Below are 19,449 nucleotides of genomic sequence, written 5' to 3'. Positions count from 1 at the left end.
TTATTCTGTCTCCCACTCCTAAATTTATATATCTGTCTGAATTATGCTCTTCTGTATGTGTTATATTACACTTTGTTCTCAAATCAGTTCTTATGTGCCCCCTCCCCCTTTTTACATTCCTTAATTTCCTTTTCTTTGCAGCTTCTATTTCTTTTGCATTTCAGTAGCAGGAGTATTTTGTGTGGTGAAAAGTTGCTGTACTACTCTCATGACACTGTTCTCCAAAGCCTGGATCAAAGGGCAGCACAGGAGACTATGGGTGAGTTTCAAGGGCTGAGGAATGCTGTCACCCTCCAGCATTTCTGGTTCAACAGCGTCTAATCATTTTTGACAACTCTACCCCCAATGCTTTTAATAACTTCAGGGTTCATGATTGACTGGTTTGCTCTTATTTGCTTATTGAATACTTATCTGTTAGATACAGAATTATTAATTGTTTGTAAAAAGTTACTAGTTAAATTTTGCTAATTTAAGCAGAAAGGAGGTCTCCTGGAGTTGATTGATGGAGAGGCCAGGCTGTCAGAATTGGGGCTACACAGCTGGGAAAGTGCCTCCATTCCCAAAACAGCTGTAGGAGAGAGAATATTCAGTAACTGAGTATTTTGCTTTTTTAAATTACATTCATATAGCTATTATATTCTTTTCTTTTTCCTTTCTTTTTTTTGCGGTACACGGGCCTCCCACTGCCGCGGCTTCTCCGCCGCGGAGCACGGGCCCTGGACGCGCAGGCCCAGCGGCCATGGCCCACGGGCCCAGCCGCTCCGCGGCACGCGGGATCCTCCCGGACCGGGGCTGCCCCATGTATCGGCAGGCGGACCCCCAACCACTGCGTCACCAGGGAAGCCCTATTATACTCTTTAATTATAAACTTGTAAATTGAGAAATTATTACTTTTCTTTTCAAGCAGAGGTTATTGTAGGGGATATAGTGGGATGACTGGATTTGTATATCCTGGGATTTCAAATCCAGAGATGGGGAGAAAGAGGAAACACAAATTTTCAGAATATGAAAGGATAATTTTGGTCTACTTCCTGCTTGAGTACCCCTTTTTGAGCAGGGTTAGAGGATAGCCTTAGGTCAGTACATTTCTCAGTGTGTACTTGTTTAAACATAATTCAAATCTCTTGGTGAAAATTCTACCGGTTTCTTGTCTCTTACAGAAGAAAAAACAACCAAACTGCTATCAATAATCTTTAAGGCTCAGAATGATCTGGACAGAGGTAGAGTTACCATGAAGCTAATTAAAGCTTGAGGTCTCTTGCTTGTGCAGGCTGTTTCCTGGACGGGACTTAAATTGGTTAAGGCCACCATAGTTTTATACTTTGACTTCCTCCCTGTCACACTCCGCATCCTTGCAGGTTATGTTGGAGTGGACATAGGGAGTTTTGGAATCCTAAGGAGAGATGTGATTTGCAGTACCTTTCACATATAGTTTAGTTATTGCGGGTTGACCCAGTTTAAGAATGCTTACCAGCTGGGATCCTCACATGAAGGTACAAGGCCAGAGGCTGAATAGTGATATGAACTTGTCCCGTGACACCCAGTCAGGACTGGAAGAATGTGGGTAATGGAGGAGAAACCAAGATGTCCATTTTAAAGTTTGTTAAACATTCTTCTAATCTTAGAACTCGTGAAAGAAATGTAGAAGAGGTTTTCACAAATTCAGTAATTTGAAGTATTTAAGCTGGGACAGAGTGAGCGTCATCAACAGGCAGTTGTGAAGCTGAAAGAAACTTTTCTAAACTATCAATTATAAAAAATAAATTTTCACCCTCTATTCTAGGTGAAAGACTGAACTGTTCTCTCTGATGACTCTATAGAAAATGATATTACAAAATCATTGTCATGAAGAGACAGTCAAGTGCAATACAGCCAAGATATGTAGGAAAAATTATTATGAAGGTGTGCCAGGGAGTTAATTATTTAAAATATTATGTTAGGATTGTTTGATGTGCTTGAGAACTATTAAAATTTTGTAATTTAATGTAGTTTTCTTTCTCATTCTGAAGAAATACTCAATTTAGGACTTAATTTTGTTTTTATAGTTTTGTATTCTCTTCCCCCAATTTATAAACTTCAATCTCCATTAAAACCTAGATCTACCCTGGATTTCCTCTTGTCTGCCTCTTTAACCTCATCTCATATACTCATCCCCTCGTTCATTGCAGTCCAGACATATTCATCTGTTTGTCCCTCAAATGGATTATGTTTGCTCTCATGTCAGGCCTTAGGCACTTGGGTATTCCACTTTTTCCTTATCTTTTTTTTATGTGGAAGATTTATTTATTTACTTTTTTAAACATCTTTATTGGAGTATAATTGCTTTACAGTGGTGTGTTAGTTTCTGCTCTATAACAAAGTGAATCAGCCATACATATACATATATTACCATATCTCCTCCCTCTTGCATCTCCCTCCCACCCTCCCTATCCCACCCCACTAGGTGGATACAAAGCACCCAGCTGATATCCCTGTGCTATGCAGCTGCTTCCCACTAGCTATCTATTTTCCATTTGGTAGTGTATATACGTACGTGCCACTCTCTTACTTTGTCCCAGCTTACCCTTCCCCCTCCCAGTGTCCTCAAGTCCATTCTCTACATCTGCGTGTTTATTCCTGTCCTGCCCCTAGGCTCTTCATAACCTTTTTTTTTTTTTTAGATTCCATATATATGTGTTAGCATACAGTATATGTTTTTCTCCTTCTGACTTACTTCACTCTGTATGACAGTCTCTAGGTCCATCCACCTCATTACAGATAACTCAATTTTGTTTCTTTTTATGGCTGAGTAATATTCCATTATATATATACACGACATCTTCTTTATCCATTCATCTATTGATGAACAGTTAGGTTGCTTCCATGTGCTGGCTATTGTAAATAGAGCTGCAGTGAACATTGTGGTACATGACTCTTTCTGAATTATGGTGTTCTCAGGGTGTATGCCCAGTAGTGGGATTGCTGGCTTGTATAGTAGTTCTATTTTTAGTTTTTTAAGGAACCTCGATACTGTTCTCCATAGTGGTTGTATCAATTTACATTCCCACCAACAGTGCAAGAGGGTTCCCTTTTCTCTACACCCTCTCCAGCATTTATTGTTTCTAGATTTTTTGATGATGGCCATTCTGACTGGTGTGAGGTGATACCTCATTGTAGTTTTGATTTGCATTTCTCTAATGATTAGTGATGTTGAGCATCCTTTCATGTGTTTGTTGGCAATCTGTATATATTCTTTGGAGAAATGTCTGTTTAGGTCTTCTGCCCATTTTTGGATTGGGTTGTTTGTTTTTTTGATATTGAGCTGCATGAGCTGCTTGTATACTTTGGAGATTAATCCTTTGTCAGTTGCTTCATTTGTGAATATTTTCTCCCATTTTGAGGGTTGTGTTTTTGTCTTGTTTATGGTTTCCTTTGCTGTGCAAAAGCTTTGAAGTTTCATTAGGTTCCATTAGTTTATTTTTGTTTTTATTTCCATTTCTCTAGGAGGTGGGTCAGAAAGTATCTTGCGGTGATTTATGTCATGGAGTGTTCTGCCTATGTTTTCCTCTAAGAGTTTTATAGTGTCTGGCCTTACATTTAGGTCTCTAGTCCATTTTGAGTTTACTTTTGTGTATGGTGTTAGGAAGTGTTCTAATTTCATTCATTTACATGTAGCTGTCCAGTTTTCCCAGCACCACTTATTGAAGAGGATGTCTTTTCTCCATTGTATATTCTTGCCTCCTTTATCAAAAAGAAGGTGACCATATGTATGTGGGTTTATCTCTGGGCTTTCTATCCTCTTCCATTGAACTATATTTCTGTTTTTGTGCCAATACCATACTGCCTTGATTAATGTAGCTTTGTAGTATAGTCTAAAGTAAGGGAGCCTGATTCCTCCAGCTCTGTATTTCTTTCTCAAGATTGCTTTGGCTATTCGGGGTCTTTTTTGTTTCCATACAAACTGTGAAATTATTTGTTCTAGTTCTGTGAAAAATGCCATTGGTAGTTTAATAGGGATTGCATTGAATCTGTAGATAGCTTTGGGTAGTATAGTCAGTTTCACAATGCAGATTCTTCCAATCCAAGAACATGGTATATCTCTCCATCTATTTGTATCATCTTTAATTTCTTTCATCAGTGTTGTATAGTTTTCTGCATACAGGTCGTTTGTCTCCTTAAGTAGGTTTATTCCTAGGTATTTTATTCTTTTTGCTGCTGTGGTAAATGGGAGTGTTTCCTTAATTTCTCTTTCAGATTTTTCATCCTTATGTATAGGATTACAAGAGATTTCTATGCATTAATTTTGTATCCTGCTACTTTACCAAATTCATTAATTAGCTCTAATAGTGTTCTGGTAGCATCTTTAGGATTCTCTATGTATAGTATCATGTCATCTGCAAACAGTGACAGTTTTACTTCTTCTTTTCTGATTTGGATTCCTTTTATTTCCTTTTATTCTCTGATTGCTGTGGCTAAATATTCCAAAACTATGTTGAATAAGAGTGGTGAGAGTGGGCAGCCTTGTCTTGTTCCTGATCTTAGTGGAAATGGTTTCAGTTTTTCACCGTTGAGAATGATGTTGGCTGTGGGTTTGTCATATATGGCCTTTATTATGTTGAGGTAAGTTCCCTCTATGCATACTTTCTGGAGGGTTTGAATCATAAATGCGTGTTGAATTCTGTCGAAAGCTTTTTCTGCGTCTATTGAGATGATCATATGGTTTTTCTCCTTCAACCTGTTAATATGGTGTATCACATTGATTTGCGTATATTGAAGAATCCTTGCATCCCTGGGAAAAACCCCACTTGATCATGGTGTATGATCATTTTAATATGCTGTTGTATTCTGTTTGCTAGTATTTTGTTGAGGATTTTTGGATCTATGTTCATCAGTGATGTTGGCCTGTAGTTTTCTTTTTTTGTGGCATGTTTGTCTGGTTTTGGTATCAGGGTGATGGTGGCCTCATAGAATGAGTCTGGGAGTGTTCCTCACTGCTATATTTTGGAAGAGTTTGAGAAGGATAGGTGTTAGCTCTTCTCTAAATGTTTGATAGAATCCACCTGTGAAGCCATCTGGTCCAGGTCTTTTGTTTGTTTGAAGATTTTTGATCACATTTCAGTTTCAGTGCTTGTGATTGGTCTGTTTATATTTTCTCTTTCTTCCTGGTTCAGTCTCGGAGGGTTGTGCTTTTCTAAGAATTTGTCCATTTCTTCCAGGTTGTCCATTTTATTGGCATAGAGTTGCTTGTAGTAATCTCTCATGATCCTTTGTATTTCTGCAGTGTCAGTTGTTGCTTCTCCTTTTTCATTTCTAATTTTGTTGATTTGAGTCTTCTCCCTTTTTTCCTTGATGAGTCTCGCTAATGTTTTATCAATTTTGTTTATCCTCTCAAAGAACCAGCTTTTAGTGTTATTGATCTTTGCTATCATTAACTTCATTTCTTTTTAATTTATTTCTGATCTGATCTTTATGATTTCTTTCCTTCTGCTAACTTCTGGGTTTTTTTGTTCTTCTTTCTCTAATTGCTTTAGGTGTTCGGTTAGGTTTTTTATTTGAGATGTTTCTTGTTTATTGAGGTAGGATTGTATTGCTGTAAACCTCCCTCTTAGAACTGCTTTTGCTGCATCCCATAGGTTTTGGGTTGTCGTGTTTTCATTGTCATTTGTTTCTAGGTATTTTTTGATTTCCTCTTCGATATTTTCAGTGATCTCTAGGTTATGTAGTAGTGTATTGTTTAGCCTCCATGTGTTTGTATTTTTTACAGATTTTTTCCTGTAATTGATATCTACTCTCATAGTGTTGTGGTCGGAAAAGATACTTGATACGATTTCAGTTCACAAAGGCTTGGTTTGTGACCCAAGATATGATCTATCCTGGAGAATGGTCCATGAGCACTTGAGAAGAAAGTGTATTCTGTTGTTTTTGCATGGAATGTCCTATAAATATCAATTAAGTCCATCTTGTTTAATGTGTTATTTAAAGCTTGTGTTTCCTTATTTATTTGCATTTTGGAAGATCTGTCAATTGGTGAAAGTGGGGTGTTAAAGTCCCCTACTGTGATTGTGTTACTGTTGATTTTCCCTTTTATGGCTGTTAGCATTTGCCTTATGTATTGAAGTGCTCCTATATTGGGTGCATAAATATTTACAATTGTTTACAATCTTCGCCTTGGATTGATCCCTTGATCATTATGTAGTGTCCTTCTTTGTCTCTTGTAATAGTCTTTATTTTAAAGTCTATATTGTCTGATATGAGAAGTGCTACTCCAGCTTTCTTTTGGTTTCCATTTGTAAGGAATATATTTTTCCATCCCCTCACTTTTGGTTTGTATGTGTCCCTAGGTCTGAAGTGGGTCTCTTGTAGGCATCGTATATAGGGGTCTTGTTTTTGTATCCATCAGCCAGTCTATGTCTTTTGGTGGGAGCATTTAATCCATTTACATTTAAGGTAGTTATCGATACGTATGTACCTACTACCATTTTCTTAATTATTTTGGGTTTGTTATTTTAAATCTTTACTCTCTCTTGTGTTTCCTGCCTAGAGAAGTTCCTTTAGCATTTGTTGTAGAGCTGGTTTGGTGGTGCTGAATTCTTTTAGCTTTTGCTTGTCTGTAAAGGTTTTAATTTCTCTGTTGAATCTGTATGAGATCCTTGCTGGGTAGAGTAATCTTGGTTGTGGGTTTTTCCCTTTCATCACTTTAAATATGTCCTGCCACTTCCTTCTGGCTTGCAGAGTTTTTGCTGAAAGATCAGCTGTTAACCTTATGCGGATTCCCTTGTATGTTATTTGTTTTTTTTCCTTTGCTGCTTTTAATATTTGTTCTTTGTATTTAATTTTTCATAGTTTGATTAAGATGTGTCTTGGCATGTTTCTCCTTGGATTTATCCTGTATGGGACTCTCTGTGCTTCCTGGACTATTTCCTTTCCCATATTAGGGAAGTTTTCAACTATTAATCTCTTCAGGTATTTTCTCAGTCCCTTTGTTTTCTCTTCTTCTTCTAGGACCCCTGTAATTCGAATGTTGGTGCATTTCATGTTGTCCCAGAAGTCTCTGAAATTGTCCTCAATTCTTTTCATTCTTTTTTCTTTATTTTTCTCTGTGGCAGTTTTTTCCACTATTTTATCTTCCAGGTCACTTATCCATTCTTCTGCCTCAGTTATTCTGTTATTGATTCCTTCTAGAGAATTTTTAATTTCATTTATTGTGTTGTTCATCATTGTTTGTTTGCTCTTTAGTTCTTCTAGGTCCTTGTGAAACATATCTTGTATTTTCTCCATTTTGTTGCCAAGATTTTGGATCATCTTTAGTATCACTACTCTGAATTCTCTTTCAGGTAGACTGCCTATTTCCTCTTCATTTGTTTGGTCTGGTGGGTTTTTACCTTGCTCCTTCTGCTCTATATTCCTCTGTCTTCTCATTTTTCTTATCTTACTGTGTTTGGGGTCTCCTGTTTGCAGGCTGCAGGTTCATAGTTCCTGCTGTTTTTGGTGTCTGCCCCCAGTGGCTATGTTTGATTCAGTGGGTTGTGTAGGCTTCCTGGTGCAGGGGAATGGTGCCTGTGTTCTGGTGGATGAGGCTGGATCTTGTCTTTCTGGTGGGCAGGACTGCGTCCAGTGGTGTTTTTCAGGGTGTGTTTGACCTTATGGTTTTAGGCAGCCTCTTTGCTAATGGGTGTGGTTGTGTTCCTTTCTTGCTAGTTATTTGGCATGGGGTGTCCAGTACTGTAGCTTGCTGGTTGTTGAGTGGAGCTGGGTCTTAGCATTGAGATGGAGATCTCTGGGAGAGCTTTCGCCGTTTGATATTATGTAAGGCTGGGAGGTCTCTGGTGGACCAATGTCCTGAACTCGGCTGTGCCACCTCAGAGGCACAGGCCTGATACCCTGCCGGAGCACCAAGACCCTGTCAGCCACTCGGCCAGGTACGTGGGGCGTTTCTTGCCTTTTATGAAGTCTGAGGTCTTCTGTCAGCGTTCAGTAGATGTTCTGTAGGAGTTGTTCCACATGTAGGTGTAGTTTTGATGTATTTGTGGGGAGGATGGTGATCTCCACGTCCTATTCCTCCGGCATCTTGAAGGTGCCCCCTCTGCCCGGAGGTGGGCTGCAACAGCCAGCCATCTCTAGGCGGCGGTGAAGTTGGGCAGCGGAGCTCACGGGCTCCGGCAGATCAGGGAGAACAAGGTACCCAGCAAGAAGGTGGCCGCAGCGCAGCCCCGGTACAGGCTGAGCCTGAGGAGGCGTTCCTTACCTTTTCGAAGGATTTTTTATTATTTACTTCTCAGGACAAGTGTACTTCTTCTAGAGTCTTTGAACACCCAAAGTATCCTTTTCTTCCTCCCTCATTTCTACCACATCACCTGTTCTAATATTTTTAAAGCATTTACCAGTACGTGACTTTTTGTTTGTTTATATTTTTATTGACTGCCTCCACCTTCGAGAATATGAGCTTCATCTATGAGAGTTATATCGTTCACTGCTGTATTCCCAGAGCCTGGAATAGCATCTGGACCTTTAGTCACTCAATGGATATATTTTGAATGAAGTGTTATTAATGAGCTTGAGCTTGTACATTTTGCTATGTACTTCTGTGCTATGTATTTACAGTTTCTAATTTTGTTAATTTTTCTTGCATGCCATTTGTCTCTTACAGAGAAAAAAAAACTTTGTCTCTTACAGGTTGTATTCACTGAATGTAATGCTGGGTTGTCTTATCAATTTGTATAAACGCTCTTTTGATCTTTTCTGCAAATATTGCTTAAGTTTGTTATCTGCCATTGTATTTTGATTAAAAGCATTCTGTTTTGGAATATTCAAGCAAACAAAAAACTATGGAGAATAATAAGATGAGCACTCATGTACCCGTCTTGTAGCTTTATAATATTTTAGTATCAGATACTTTTTTTTAAATTAATTGAGCATTACAGATGCACTTGAAGTTTATGCATCCCTCTCATATTACTCCATCTCCTTTTACCCTGCTTATCCAGAGGTATACCTAGTTCTGTGTTTGCCATTCTCATGCATTTATATTTAAAATATTTTCTTATGTATATATGCATATATTAATAATAGAACTAGTATGTTTTCAAACTTTGTATAAATGATACCATACTGCATGTATCTTCTCCAACTTTTTTTTTTATTTAAGTAGGTGATTTACATTGTTGTGATAGTTTTAGGTGTACAACAAAGTGATTCAGTTATACATATATATCAATTCTTTTTCAGATTCTTTTCCATTATAGGGTATTACAAAGTATTGAATATAGTGCTATACAGTAGGCTCTTGTTTACCTGTTTCGTATATAGTAACATGTATCTGTTAATGCCATACTCCAAATTTATACCTCCCCCGCTTCCCCCTTTGGTAACCATAAGTTTGTTTTCAGTGCCTGTGAGTCTATTTCTGTTTTGTAAATAAGTTCATTTGTATCATTTTTTTTTAGATTCCACATATAAGTGATATCATGAGTTTTGTATTTTCTGTGTGACTTACTTCACTTAGTATGGTAATCTCTAGGTCCATCCATGTTGTTGCAAATGGCATTATTTCGTTCTTTTTTATGGCTGGGTAATATCCCATTATATATATATACATACATACGTATATATACACACACACACACACACATATATATATGATATATATATATATATATATATATATATCATATCTTTTTTACATTCCTCTGTCAGTGGACATTTAGGTTGCTTCCATGCCTTGGCTATTATAAATAGTACTGCTATGAATATTGGGGTGCATGTATCTTTTTGAAATAGGAGTTTTCCTCTTTTCTGGATATATGCCCAGGAGTGGAATTGCTGGATCATATGGTAACTCTATTTTTAGTTTTTTAAGGAATCTCTATGCTTTTCTTCATAGTGGCTGCACCCATTTATATTCCTATCAATAGTATAGCAGGGTTCCCTTCTCTCCACACACTCTCCACCATTTATTTATGTAGACCTTCTGATGATGGCTATTCTGACTGATGTGAGGTGATACCTCATTGTAGTTTTGATTTGTATTTCTCTGATAATTGGCGATGTTGAGCATCTTTTCATGTGCCTGTTGGCCATGTGTATGTTTTCTTTGGAGAAATGTCTCTTTAGGTCTTTTGCCCATTTTTTGATTAGGTTGTTTTTTGATATTGACCTGTATGAACTATTTGTATATTTTGGAAATTAATCCCTTGTTTGTTGCATCATTTACAAATATTTTCTCCCATTCCTCAGGTTGTCTTTTTGTTTTGTGTATGGTTTTCTTTGCTGTGCAAAAGTTTAATTAGGTCCCATTTATTTAATTTTGCTTTTATTTTCAGTACTCTAGGAGATGGATCCACAAAAGTATTGCTGCAATTTATGTTAAAGAGTGTTCTGCCTATGTTTTCCCCTAGGAGTATCATAGTATCCAGTCTTACATTCAGGTCTTTAATCTGTTTTGAGTTTATTTTTTGTGTATGGTGTTAGAGAATGTTCTAATTTCATTCTTCTGCATGTAGCTGTCCAGTTTTTCCATCACAACTTACTGAAGAGACTGTCTTTTCTTCATTGTATATTCTTGCCTCTGTTGTCATAGATTAATTGACCATAGGTGTGAGGGTTTATTCCTGAACTTTCTGTCCTGTTCCTTTGATCTATGTGTCTGTTTTTGTGCCAGTATCATACTGCTTTGATGACAGTAGCTTTGTAGTATAGTCCGAAGTCAGGGAGCCTGATTCCTCCAGCTGAGTTCTTCTTTCTCAAGATTGTTTTGGCTATTCGGGGTCTTTTGTGTTTCCATATAAATTTAAAAATTATTCGTTCCAGTTCTGTGAAAAATGCCATCAGTAATTTGATAGGGATTGTATTGAATATATAGATTTCCTTGGGTAATGTGGTTATTTTAACAATTATTGATTTTTCCAATTGTGGAAAATGGTATCTTTCCATATGTTTATGTCATCTTCAGTTTCTTTCATCAGTGTCTTACAGTTTGTGGGGTATAGGTCTTTTGGCTCCTTAGGAAGGTTTATTCCTAGCTATTTTATTCTTTTCGATGTGATGATAAATGAGATTGTTTCTTTAATTTCTCTTTCTGATATTTCATTGTTAATGTATAGAAATGTAACAGATTTCTGTATATTAATTTTGTATCCTGCAACTTTATCTAATTTATTAGTAGTTTTTAGAGCTCTAGTAGTTTTTTGGTGGCTACTTGAGGATTTTCTGTGTACAGTATTATGTCATCTGCAAATAGTGACAGTTTTACTTCTTTCTTTCCAATTTGGATTCCTTTTATTTCTTATTCTCATCTGATTGCTGTGGCTAGGACTTCCAAAACTGTGTTGAATAAAAGTGGTGAGAGTGGGCTTCCTTGTCTTATCTTTTCACCATTGAGTATGATGTTAGTTGTGGGTTTGTCATATATGGGCTTTATTATATGGAGGTATGTTTGCTCTATGCCCACTTTCTGGAGAATTTTTATCATAAATGGATGTTGAATTTTATCAAAAGCTTTTTTGCATCTATTTAGGTGATCATATGGTTTTCATTCTTCAATTTTTTTAAAAAAATTTTATTTTATATTGGAGTAGAGATGATTAACAGTGTTGTGTTAGTTTTAGGTGTACAGCAAAGTGATTCAGTTATACATATACATGTATCTATTCTTTTTCAAATTCTTTTCCCATTTAGGTTATTACAGAGTATTGAGCAGAGTTCCCTGTGCTATACAGTAAGTCTTTGTTGGTTATCTATTTTAAATATAGCAGTGTGTACATGTCAATCCCGAACTCCCAATCTGTTCCTCCCCATGCACCCTTTCCCCCAGTAACCATAAGTTTGTTCTCTAAGTTTGTGTGTCTGTATTGTAGATAAGTTTGTTTATATCATTTTTGTTTTAGATTCCTCATATAAGCAATATCATATGATATTTGTTTTTCTCTGTCTGACTTACTTCACTTAGAATGATAATCTCTAGGTCCATCCGTGTTATTGCAAATGGCATTATTTTATTCATTTTAAAGGCTGAGTAACATTCCATTGTATATGTGTACTACATCTTCTTTATCCATTCATCTGTCGATGGATGTTTAGGTTGCTTCATTCTTCAATTTGTTAATGTGGTGTATCACATTGACTTGCTGATATTGAAAAATCCTTGTGTCCCTGGGACAAATCCCATTTGACATGGCGTGTGATCTTTTTAAGGTATTTTTGGATTCTGTTTGCTAGTATTTTGTTGAAGATTTTTACATCTATGTTCATCAGTGATATTGGCCTGTAATTTTCTTTTATTGTGATATCTTTGTCTGGTTTTGGTATTAGGGTCATGGTGGCTTCATAGAATGAGGTTGGAAGTTTTCCTTCCTCTGCCATTTTTTGGAATAGTTTCAGGAGGATAGGTGTTAATGCTTCTCTAAATGTTTGGTAGAGTTTACCTGTGAAGCCATCTGGTCCTGGACTTTTGTTTGTTTGGGGAGTTTTTAAATTACTGATGTAATTGCATTACTGTTAATTGGTCTGTTCATATTTTCTGTTCCTTCCTGATTCAGTCTTGGGAGACTGTACCTTGCTAAGAATTTGTCCATTTCTTCTAGGTTGTCCATTTTATTGGTGTGTAGTTGCTTGGAGTAGTCTCTTATGATGTATTTCTGTATTTCTATGGTGTTGTTTATAACTTCTCCTTTTTCATTTCTATTTTGATTGATTTGGGCCCTGTCTCTTTTTTTCTTGATGACTCTGGTTAAAGTTTTATCAATTTTGTTTACCTTTTCACAGAACCAGCTTTTGGTTTCATTGATTTTTCTGTTGTTTTTTTAGTCTCTATTTCATTTATTTCTGCTCTGATCTTTATGATTTTTTTCCTTCTACTAACTTTGGGTTTTGTTTTTCTTTCTGTAGTTGCTTTAGGTTAGGTTGATATTTTTCTTGTTTCCTGAGGTAAGCTTGTATTACTCTAAACTTCCTTCTTAGAATTGCTTTGCCGTGTCCCATTGTTGTGTTTTCATTTGTCTCTAGGTACTTTTTGATTTCCTCTTTGATTTCTGCAGTGATCCATTGGTTGTTTAGTAACATATTGTTTAGCCTCCACGTGTTTGTGTTTTTTAGCAGTATTTTTCTTGTAGTTGATTTCTAGTCTTACAACCTGGTGGTCGGGAAAGATGCTTGATACGATTTCAATTTCCTTAAATTCACCAAGGCTTGTTTTGTGGCCTAGCATGTGATCTGCCCTGGAGAATGTTCCATGTGCACTTGGAAAGAATGTGTATTCTGCTGCTTTCAGGTGGAATGCTCTCTATATATATCAATTAAGGACATTTGGTCTAATGTGTTACTTAAGGTCGGTGTTTCCTTATTGATTTTCTGTCTGGATGATTTGTCAATTGATGGTAAGTGGGGCATTAAAGTCCCCTACTATTCTTGTATTGCCGTCGACTTCTCCTTTTATGTCTGTTAACATTTTCTTTATATATTGAGATGCTTCTATGCTGGGTGCATGTATTTTATAATTGTTATATCTTCTTCTTGGATTGATCCCTTGATGATAGATGGATGAGTGTCCATCTTTGTCTCTTGTAACAGTCTTTGTTTTAAAGTCTATTTTGTCTGATATGAGTATTGCTACTCCAGTTTTCTTTTGATTTCCATTTGCCTGGAATACCTTTCTCCATCCCCTCACTTTCAGTCTCTATGTGTCTCTAGATCTGAAGTGCGTCTTTTGTAGGCAGCATATATGTGGGTCTTGTTTTTGTATCCATTCAGTCAGTCCAAGACTTCTGGCTGGAGCATTTGGTTAGTTCATTTACCTTTAAGGTAATTATCAGTATGTATGTTCTTGTTGCCATTTTTTAAATTGTTTTGAATTTGTTTTTGTAGGTCTCCCCCCCATTCTTCTTTTGTTCTCTTCTTGTGATTTGATGAGTGTCTTTATTTAGTGTTATGTTTGGATTCCCTTTTCTTTTTTGTGTGTATATCTGTTACAGGTTTTTTTTTTTTAAACATCTTTATTGGAATATAATTGCTTTACAGTGGTGTGTTAGTTTCTGCTTTATAACAAAGTGAATTGTTTGTGGTTACCATGAGGTTTTTGTAGGGCACTCTCTATATATACTTGGTTGTTTTAAGTTACTGATCTCTCACTTTCTAATACATTTTAACAACCTTACATTTGTACTCTCCTTCCCTCACAGTTACTGTTTTTGACACTGTATTTTTCATCTAATTGTTCTGTGTATCCCTTATTGTAGATAGAGATGATTTTACTACTTTTGTCTTTTAACCTCCCTACTAGCTTTGTGTGTGTTCATGATTTCCTACCTTTATTGTATGTTTCCCTTTACTGGTGATGTTTTTTATTTCGTAATTTTCTTATTCCTAGTTGTGGCCTTTTCTTTTTCATGTAGAGAAGTTCCTTTAACATTTGCTGTAAAGGTGGTTTGGTGGTGCCGAATTCTTTTAGCTTTTGCTTGTCTGTAAAGGTTTTGATTTCTTCATCAAATCTGAATGAGAGCCTTGCTGAGTAGAGCATTCTTGGTTGTAGGTTTTTCCCTTTCATCACTCTAAATATATTGTGCCACTCTCTTCTGGTCTGCAGTTTCTGCTGAAAAATCAGCTGATAGCCTTTATAAACCTTTTTTTAGTGTTATGTTTTTAAGGTGTATTTACATTGATACACGGAGTTCTGATTTCTTCATTTTCACTGCTGCGTGGTTTTGCATGAATAAACCACGCTTTTTAAAACTGTTCTGTTGAAGAGCTTTAAGAGGTTGCCAGTTTTTTACCTATTGCAAGCAGTGCTGCAACGAATGTTTTTGTATGTTCCCCATGTATATGTGAAATTTTTATTGCAAATAGAAAATTGCTAGGTCATAGGGTATGCTCTGCCTTCACCTTTACTAGATTTTGTATATTTTCTGAAGTGGTTGTTAACACTTTACTTCCACCAGCAGTTTGTGAGACTTTTCTTGTCACACATAAGTTTTGTCATTCTGATGTGTGAGAATTGGTATTTTGGTGTTTTAAATTTGAATTTCTCAGGTTATTAATGGGGTTTCTAGTTCTTTTCATATGTTTATTGCTACGTAATTGCTTTCATAAATTGCATTTTCTACTCTTTGCCCCACTCCCTTTTTTGTATTAGATGGTTTGTCCTTGTTGATTTGTAGGAATTTTTCAAGAATTGATATTCATTATTTGTTATTTGAATTATAAATATTTTCTTTTAGTTTGTGGCTTGTCCTTTTAGTTGTATGAGTACTAACTTTTTTGTACCAAAACCTTTCATTTTCAATATAGATACATTTGTCAATCTTTTCCTTTATAATTTTGCTTCTTATAATTCTTATAGTTCTTATAGTTCTTATAATTTTTAAGAACTTCCTTTCCTACATTGAGGTTATAACAATAGTCTTTATTTATTGTCTATTGCTGCATAACAAATTACCAGCAAAACCTATTTGGTTAAAAGAAACAATAAATATTTATTATTTCTTTTCATTTCTGGGAGCAGGGTGTTTGTGTGGTTATGATCTTGGTCTCTTATGAGGTTGCAGTCAACATGTCAGTCAGGGCTTCAATCATCTGTAGGTTTAATTAAGGCTGGAGGACTTGCTTTTAAAGATAGCCTGCTCAAATGGCCAGTGAGTTGATGTAGGCTGTTGGTTGGAGGACTCAGTTCCTCTTGATGTGATCCTTTACTAGGGCCACTTGAGTGTTATCATAATTTGGAGGCTGACTGCCCCTGAATGAGTGAGCCAGGAGATCAGAGTGGAAACTAATGTCTTTTATGATCTAGGCTTTGAAGTCACAGACTGTCACTCAGCCTGTTCATTGTGGGAGGAGACCATACTGAGACTGGAATACCAGTGTGAGAGGATCACTGAAGGCTGTCTTGGAGCCTCACTACCAGAGTGTCTTACATTTTTTAATAAGATATCTAAAAGTTATTTCACATTTAGTTCTTCTTTATTCCACCTTGAGGATGTTATGTTTTGTGTGTGTGTGGGGGGGGGGTGTTAAGAAGGGGTTCTAATCTTATTATGTTTCTAAAAGTATAATAATTGCCTCAATCTCATTTGTTGAGTAATCCATCATATTGTTTTTTTTATATGTGGGTTTGCTTCCGGGCTCTCTCTACTCTCTTTTAGCCTGCTTTTTCATTCCTGTACCAATACCACTTTACAACAAGTACTGATCTCTCTAAGGCAAGTCTCAAACTCTTTTTACTCTTCTTCACTATTGGCTTAGCTCTTCTTGTCTCCAAAGGTTATTAAGAGAGAAATTGTTAAATAAATCCATTTGATTTTTAGAGTCAGGTTCTATGAAGAGTTCTGCTGGGATTTTGCTTAAGGAATATAAAAGTATAACCCTTTTTTCATTAAAAAATTAATAGGTGCTTAGTAAAGATTTGTGAAATACAGATAAGTTAAAAAAACTTAAAACAAATAAAGCATCCATAACCATATCACCCAAACATCATCATTATTGTAGCATTAAGAATTTTTAAAGTTTTGATTTTGTAAAAACTAAATCTTCTGTGTAACAAAAACCATCACATATTGGGGAAAAAAATAAGGATTAACATTTTTATTATAGTGTGTGTCCATAAAACATTAAGAAAAAGATAAATAGAAAAATGGACAAAGAATATGACATTTGACAGAGGCGGATGTACAGAGAAGTCCATATGCTCATTCCTCAAATGTTAACATTTTCCACATTTGCATTTCTTTTTTCTCTCCTTATCCTCCCTGTCATTTCCTCTCTGTCTCAGTGCTTTGTTCCTCCTTCCCCATCAATATATGGTATTTAAAATATATAGAAATATTTTAAATATATTTAAAGATACTTAGGTTCAAATACATAGATTTTCTGAACCGTTTGAGACATGATGACCCTTTTACCTTTATATACTTAAGTGTGTGTTTCTTAAAAGTAGGACGTTATCTTACATAATTGAAGTATAGTTATCAAAATTAAGAAATTAACATTGACACAATGCTGTTATCCAGATATTGTCAATAATAACCTTTATAAGCCCTCCCTCTCCAAAAAAATCTTGGATCATCATGCAAGAGTCATTATGTGACATCGTGATGTCTGGTCATGCAACTGATACATCAGTTGTCATGTCTCTTTAGTCTTCTTTAATCAGGAAGCACATGATATTGCTTCGTCCCAATCCTGGTGATGTTAACTTTGATCACTGGTTACAATGGTGTCTACCAAGATTCTTCTCCATTGTAAGGTTATTATTATTCCCTCTGTAATTAATAAGAATCTTGTGGTATGATACCTTTTTTTTATTATTGATTTTTTATTTTTGGCTGCACTGACTTTTTGTTGCTGCGGGCAGGCTTTCTCTAGTTGTGGCAAACCGGGCCTACTGTTTGTTGAGGTGTGCGGGTTTCTCACTGTGGTGGCTTCTCTTGTTGTGGAGCATGAGCTCTAGGCACATAGGCTCAGCAGTTGTGGCTCGCGGCCTCTAGGGCGCAGGCTCAGTAGTTGTGGCGCATGGGCTTAGTTGCTCCGTGGCATGTGGGATCTTCCCGAACCAGGGCTCGAACCTGTGCCCCCTGCATTGACAGGTGGATTCTTAACCACTGTGCCACCAGGGAAGTCCTGTGGTGTGATACTTTGTGACCATATAAATATCTGGTTGCTCCTCAAACTTTGGCCCACGAGTTTCACCATCCAATTATTGTTCTTGTTTGAGCCAGCTGTTTGTTATTCATGGTGATTTTCTAATATTGTTGTTCCTTTCTAATTTTAATTGACTTTTCACTACAAAAAAAGGTTCTCCTTCATGAGAACTTCTATTCAAAAAAGTTCTCCTATTTTTATGCTAATTTATTCAATGGATTATAGTCTTTTCCCATCATTATTAATTCTGAAATGCTCAAATTATCCTAGATTTGGCCCATGTAAGCCCTGAAAAGCTAGCTCTATATTCTTTTGACATGTTCCCATCAATTTGTGAAGACTTTCTGACACAATAAAATATTCCAGGCTCACCATATAGTTTCCCAGCTCTAGAATCAACTAATTTCTCCAGGGAGCTCTGATTCCTTTTCGTGGGGAGTAGTATTATCTTTGTTTTATTCTTAATTACCTTTATTCTTCATTACTGTATGTTTTTTATTCTATCTTGATTTGTTCTATTTTTGCATGGCTAACCATACTGCTTTAATTATTTAAGTTTTATAGTTTAGTTTATTAATTATTAGATCTCTGGTAATATTTGACACTAGAGACCAATCATGTCTTCCTGCTTGTACTCCAAAACCTCATAATTCCTGTTTTTTTCTTGACCTGTTTGATTGTTTATGTCATGCTTCTTCTGGATTCTTCTTCCTTGATTATGATTTTAAAAGGTAGATTTCCCTAGGATCCTCTGAGGAACCAGGCAGTGTCACTGCTTATTCATTGCTGGTGGGAAATCTACACTGGTTCTGTTTCTCTGGGGACAATTTGATAATATATATCAAAATTACAAATGTATATTCCCATTTCGGGAATGTATCCTTCAGGTATATTTTCACATTTTGTAATGATGTATGTACAGGGTTATTCATACAAATATTGTGTGTAATAGCAAAAGATTTGGAGATTATCCACAATAATCTGAAAACTTTATTAACGTTTTTCTCCCTTTTTCTAGTCATATCTGCATAAGGCTAGATTTTCTTCATATGTGTCAACCAAAACAATATATTGTAGTAGAGTGAAACAAAAGCTCAAATGTCCATTAATAGTGGATAGGTTAAGTAAATAATGATACAGCAGTATAATGGAATATTATGCAGTTGAAGAAGAATAGGAAGAATAGTATTTATTTGGAAAATCATGGAACAATCGTTGCAAGTAAAAAGGAAAAGAGTAAGGTGCAGAACATATTATACAGCAGTTTTTGTGTAAAGGAGGGGAACTAGATTTATTTGCTCTATTGGCATAAGGAACTCTGGAAGGAAAAAGAAGAAACTAACACTTTTCCCCAGGAAGTAGGGTATGAACTGGGCAGATGACAGAGGTGTGATGAGACTCTTTACTGTATACCTTTTTAATCTGTTTGACTTCTGAGACTTGCAAATATCAGTACCACCTGTTTAATTCAATTTTTTAAATGTCTTACAGTATAACTTACACCTGGTTTTGGCGAAGTATGAATTGGGGCTTTTTACTAATTCTAAACCACTGGCCCACAGCATAAAGTGTTTCTCAACACACTGTATGCAGCCTTTTTGTCTCTATAGCTTTATAACTTAGCCACTTCTGGCTCCATATTTTACATTCTAGCAACATTGAATTTCTTCTAACACGTGGCACTGTTTCATACCTGTGTGTGTATGTTTTACCTATGTCTTCTTCATATTCATCTTTTAAGAATCAATTAGTCATGTTCTGTGGGAAGCTGTTCTGCACCTCTGCAGGCTGAGTTGGGTGATTGTCGTAATACTCTGTGTATTTGTCTAGTAGTGCTCTTATGATATT

The 19,449-nt window shown here is 36.2% G+C and overlaps 1 protein-coding gene across 7 annotated transcripts in view; it reads left to right on the top strand.

The window, feature by feature from the left end:
* Positions 1–19,449, top strand: part of AKT3 (AKT serine/threonine kinase 3) — a 397,034-nt gene that overhangs the window by 45,381 nt on the left and 332,204 nt on the right. The window contains exon 3 of one of the 7 annotated variants that reach the window (XM_059996875.1): positions 165–259. The exons of the other annotated variants lie outside the window; for them this stretch is intronic. Coding sequence (XP_059852858.1) covers positions 165–259 — 95 coding nt within the window. The remainder of the gene's footprint in view (positions 1–164; positions 260–19,449) is intronic. 7 annotated transcript variants of the gene reach the window in all.

Source organism: Delphinus delphis, chromosome 1 (assembly GCF_949987515.2).
Source record: "Delphinus delphis chromosome 1, mDelDel1.2, whole genome shotgun sequence".
NCBI lineage: Eukaryota > Metazoa > Chordata > Mammalia > Artiodactyla > Delphinidae > Delphinus > Delphinus delphis.
The sequence above is the reverse complement of the archived record's forward strand: the minus strand, read 5'-3'. Positions and strand labels throughout refer to the sequence as shown.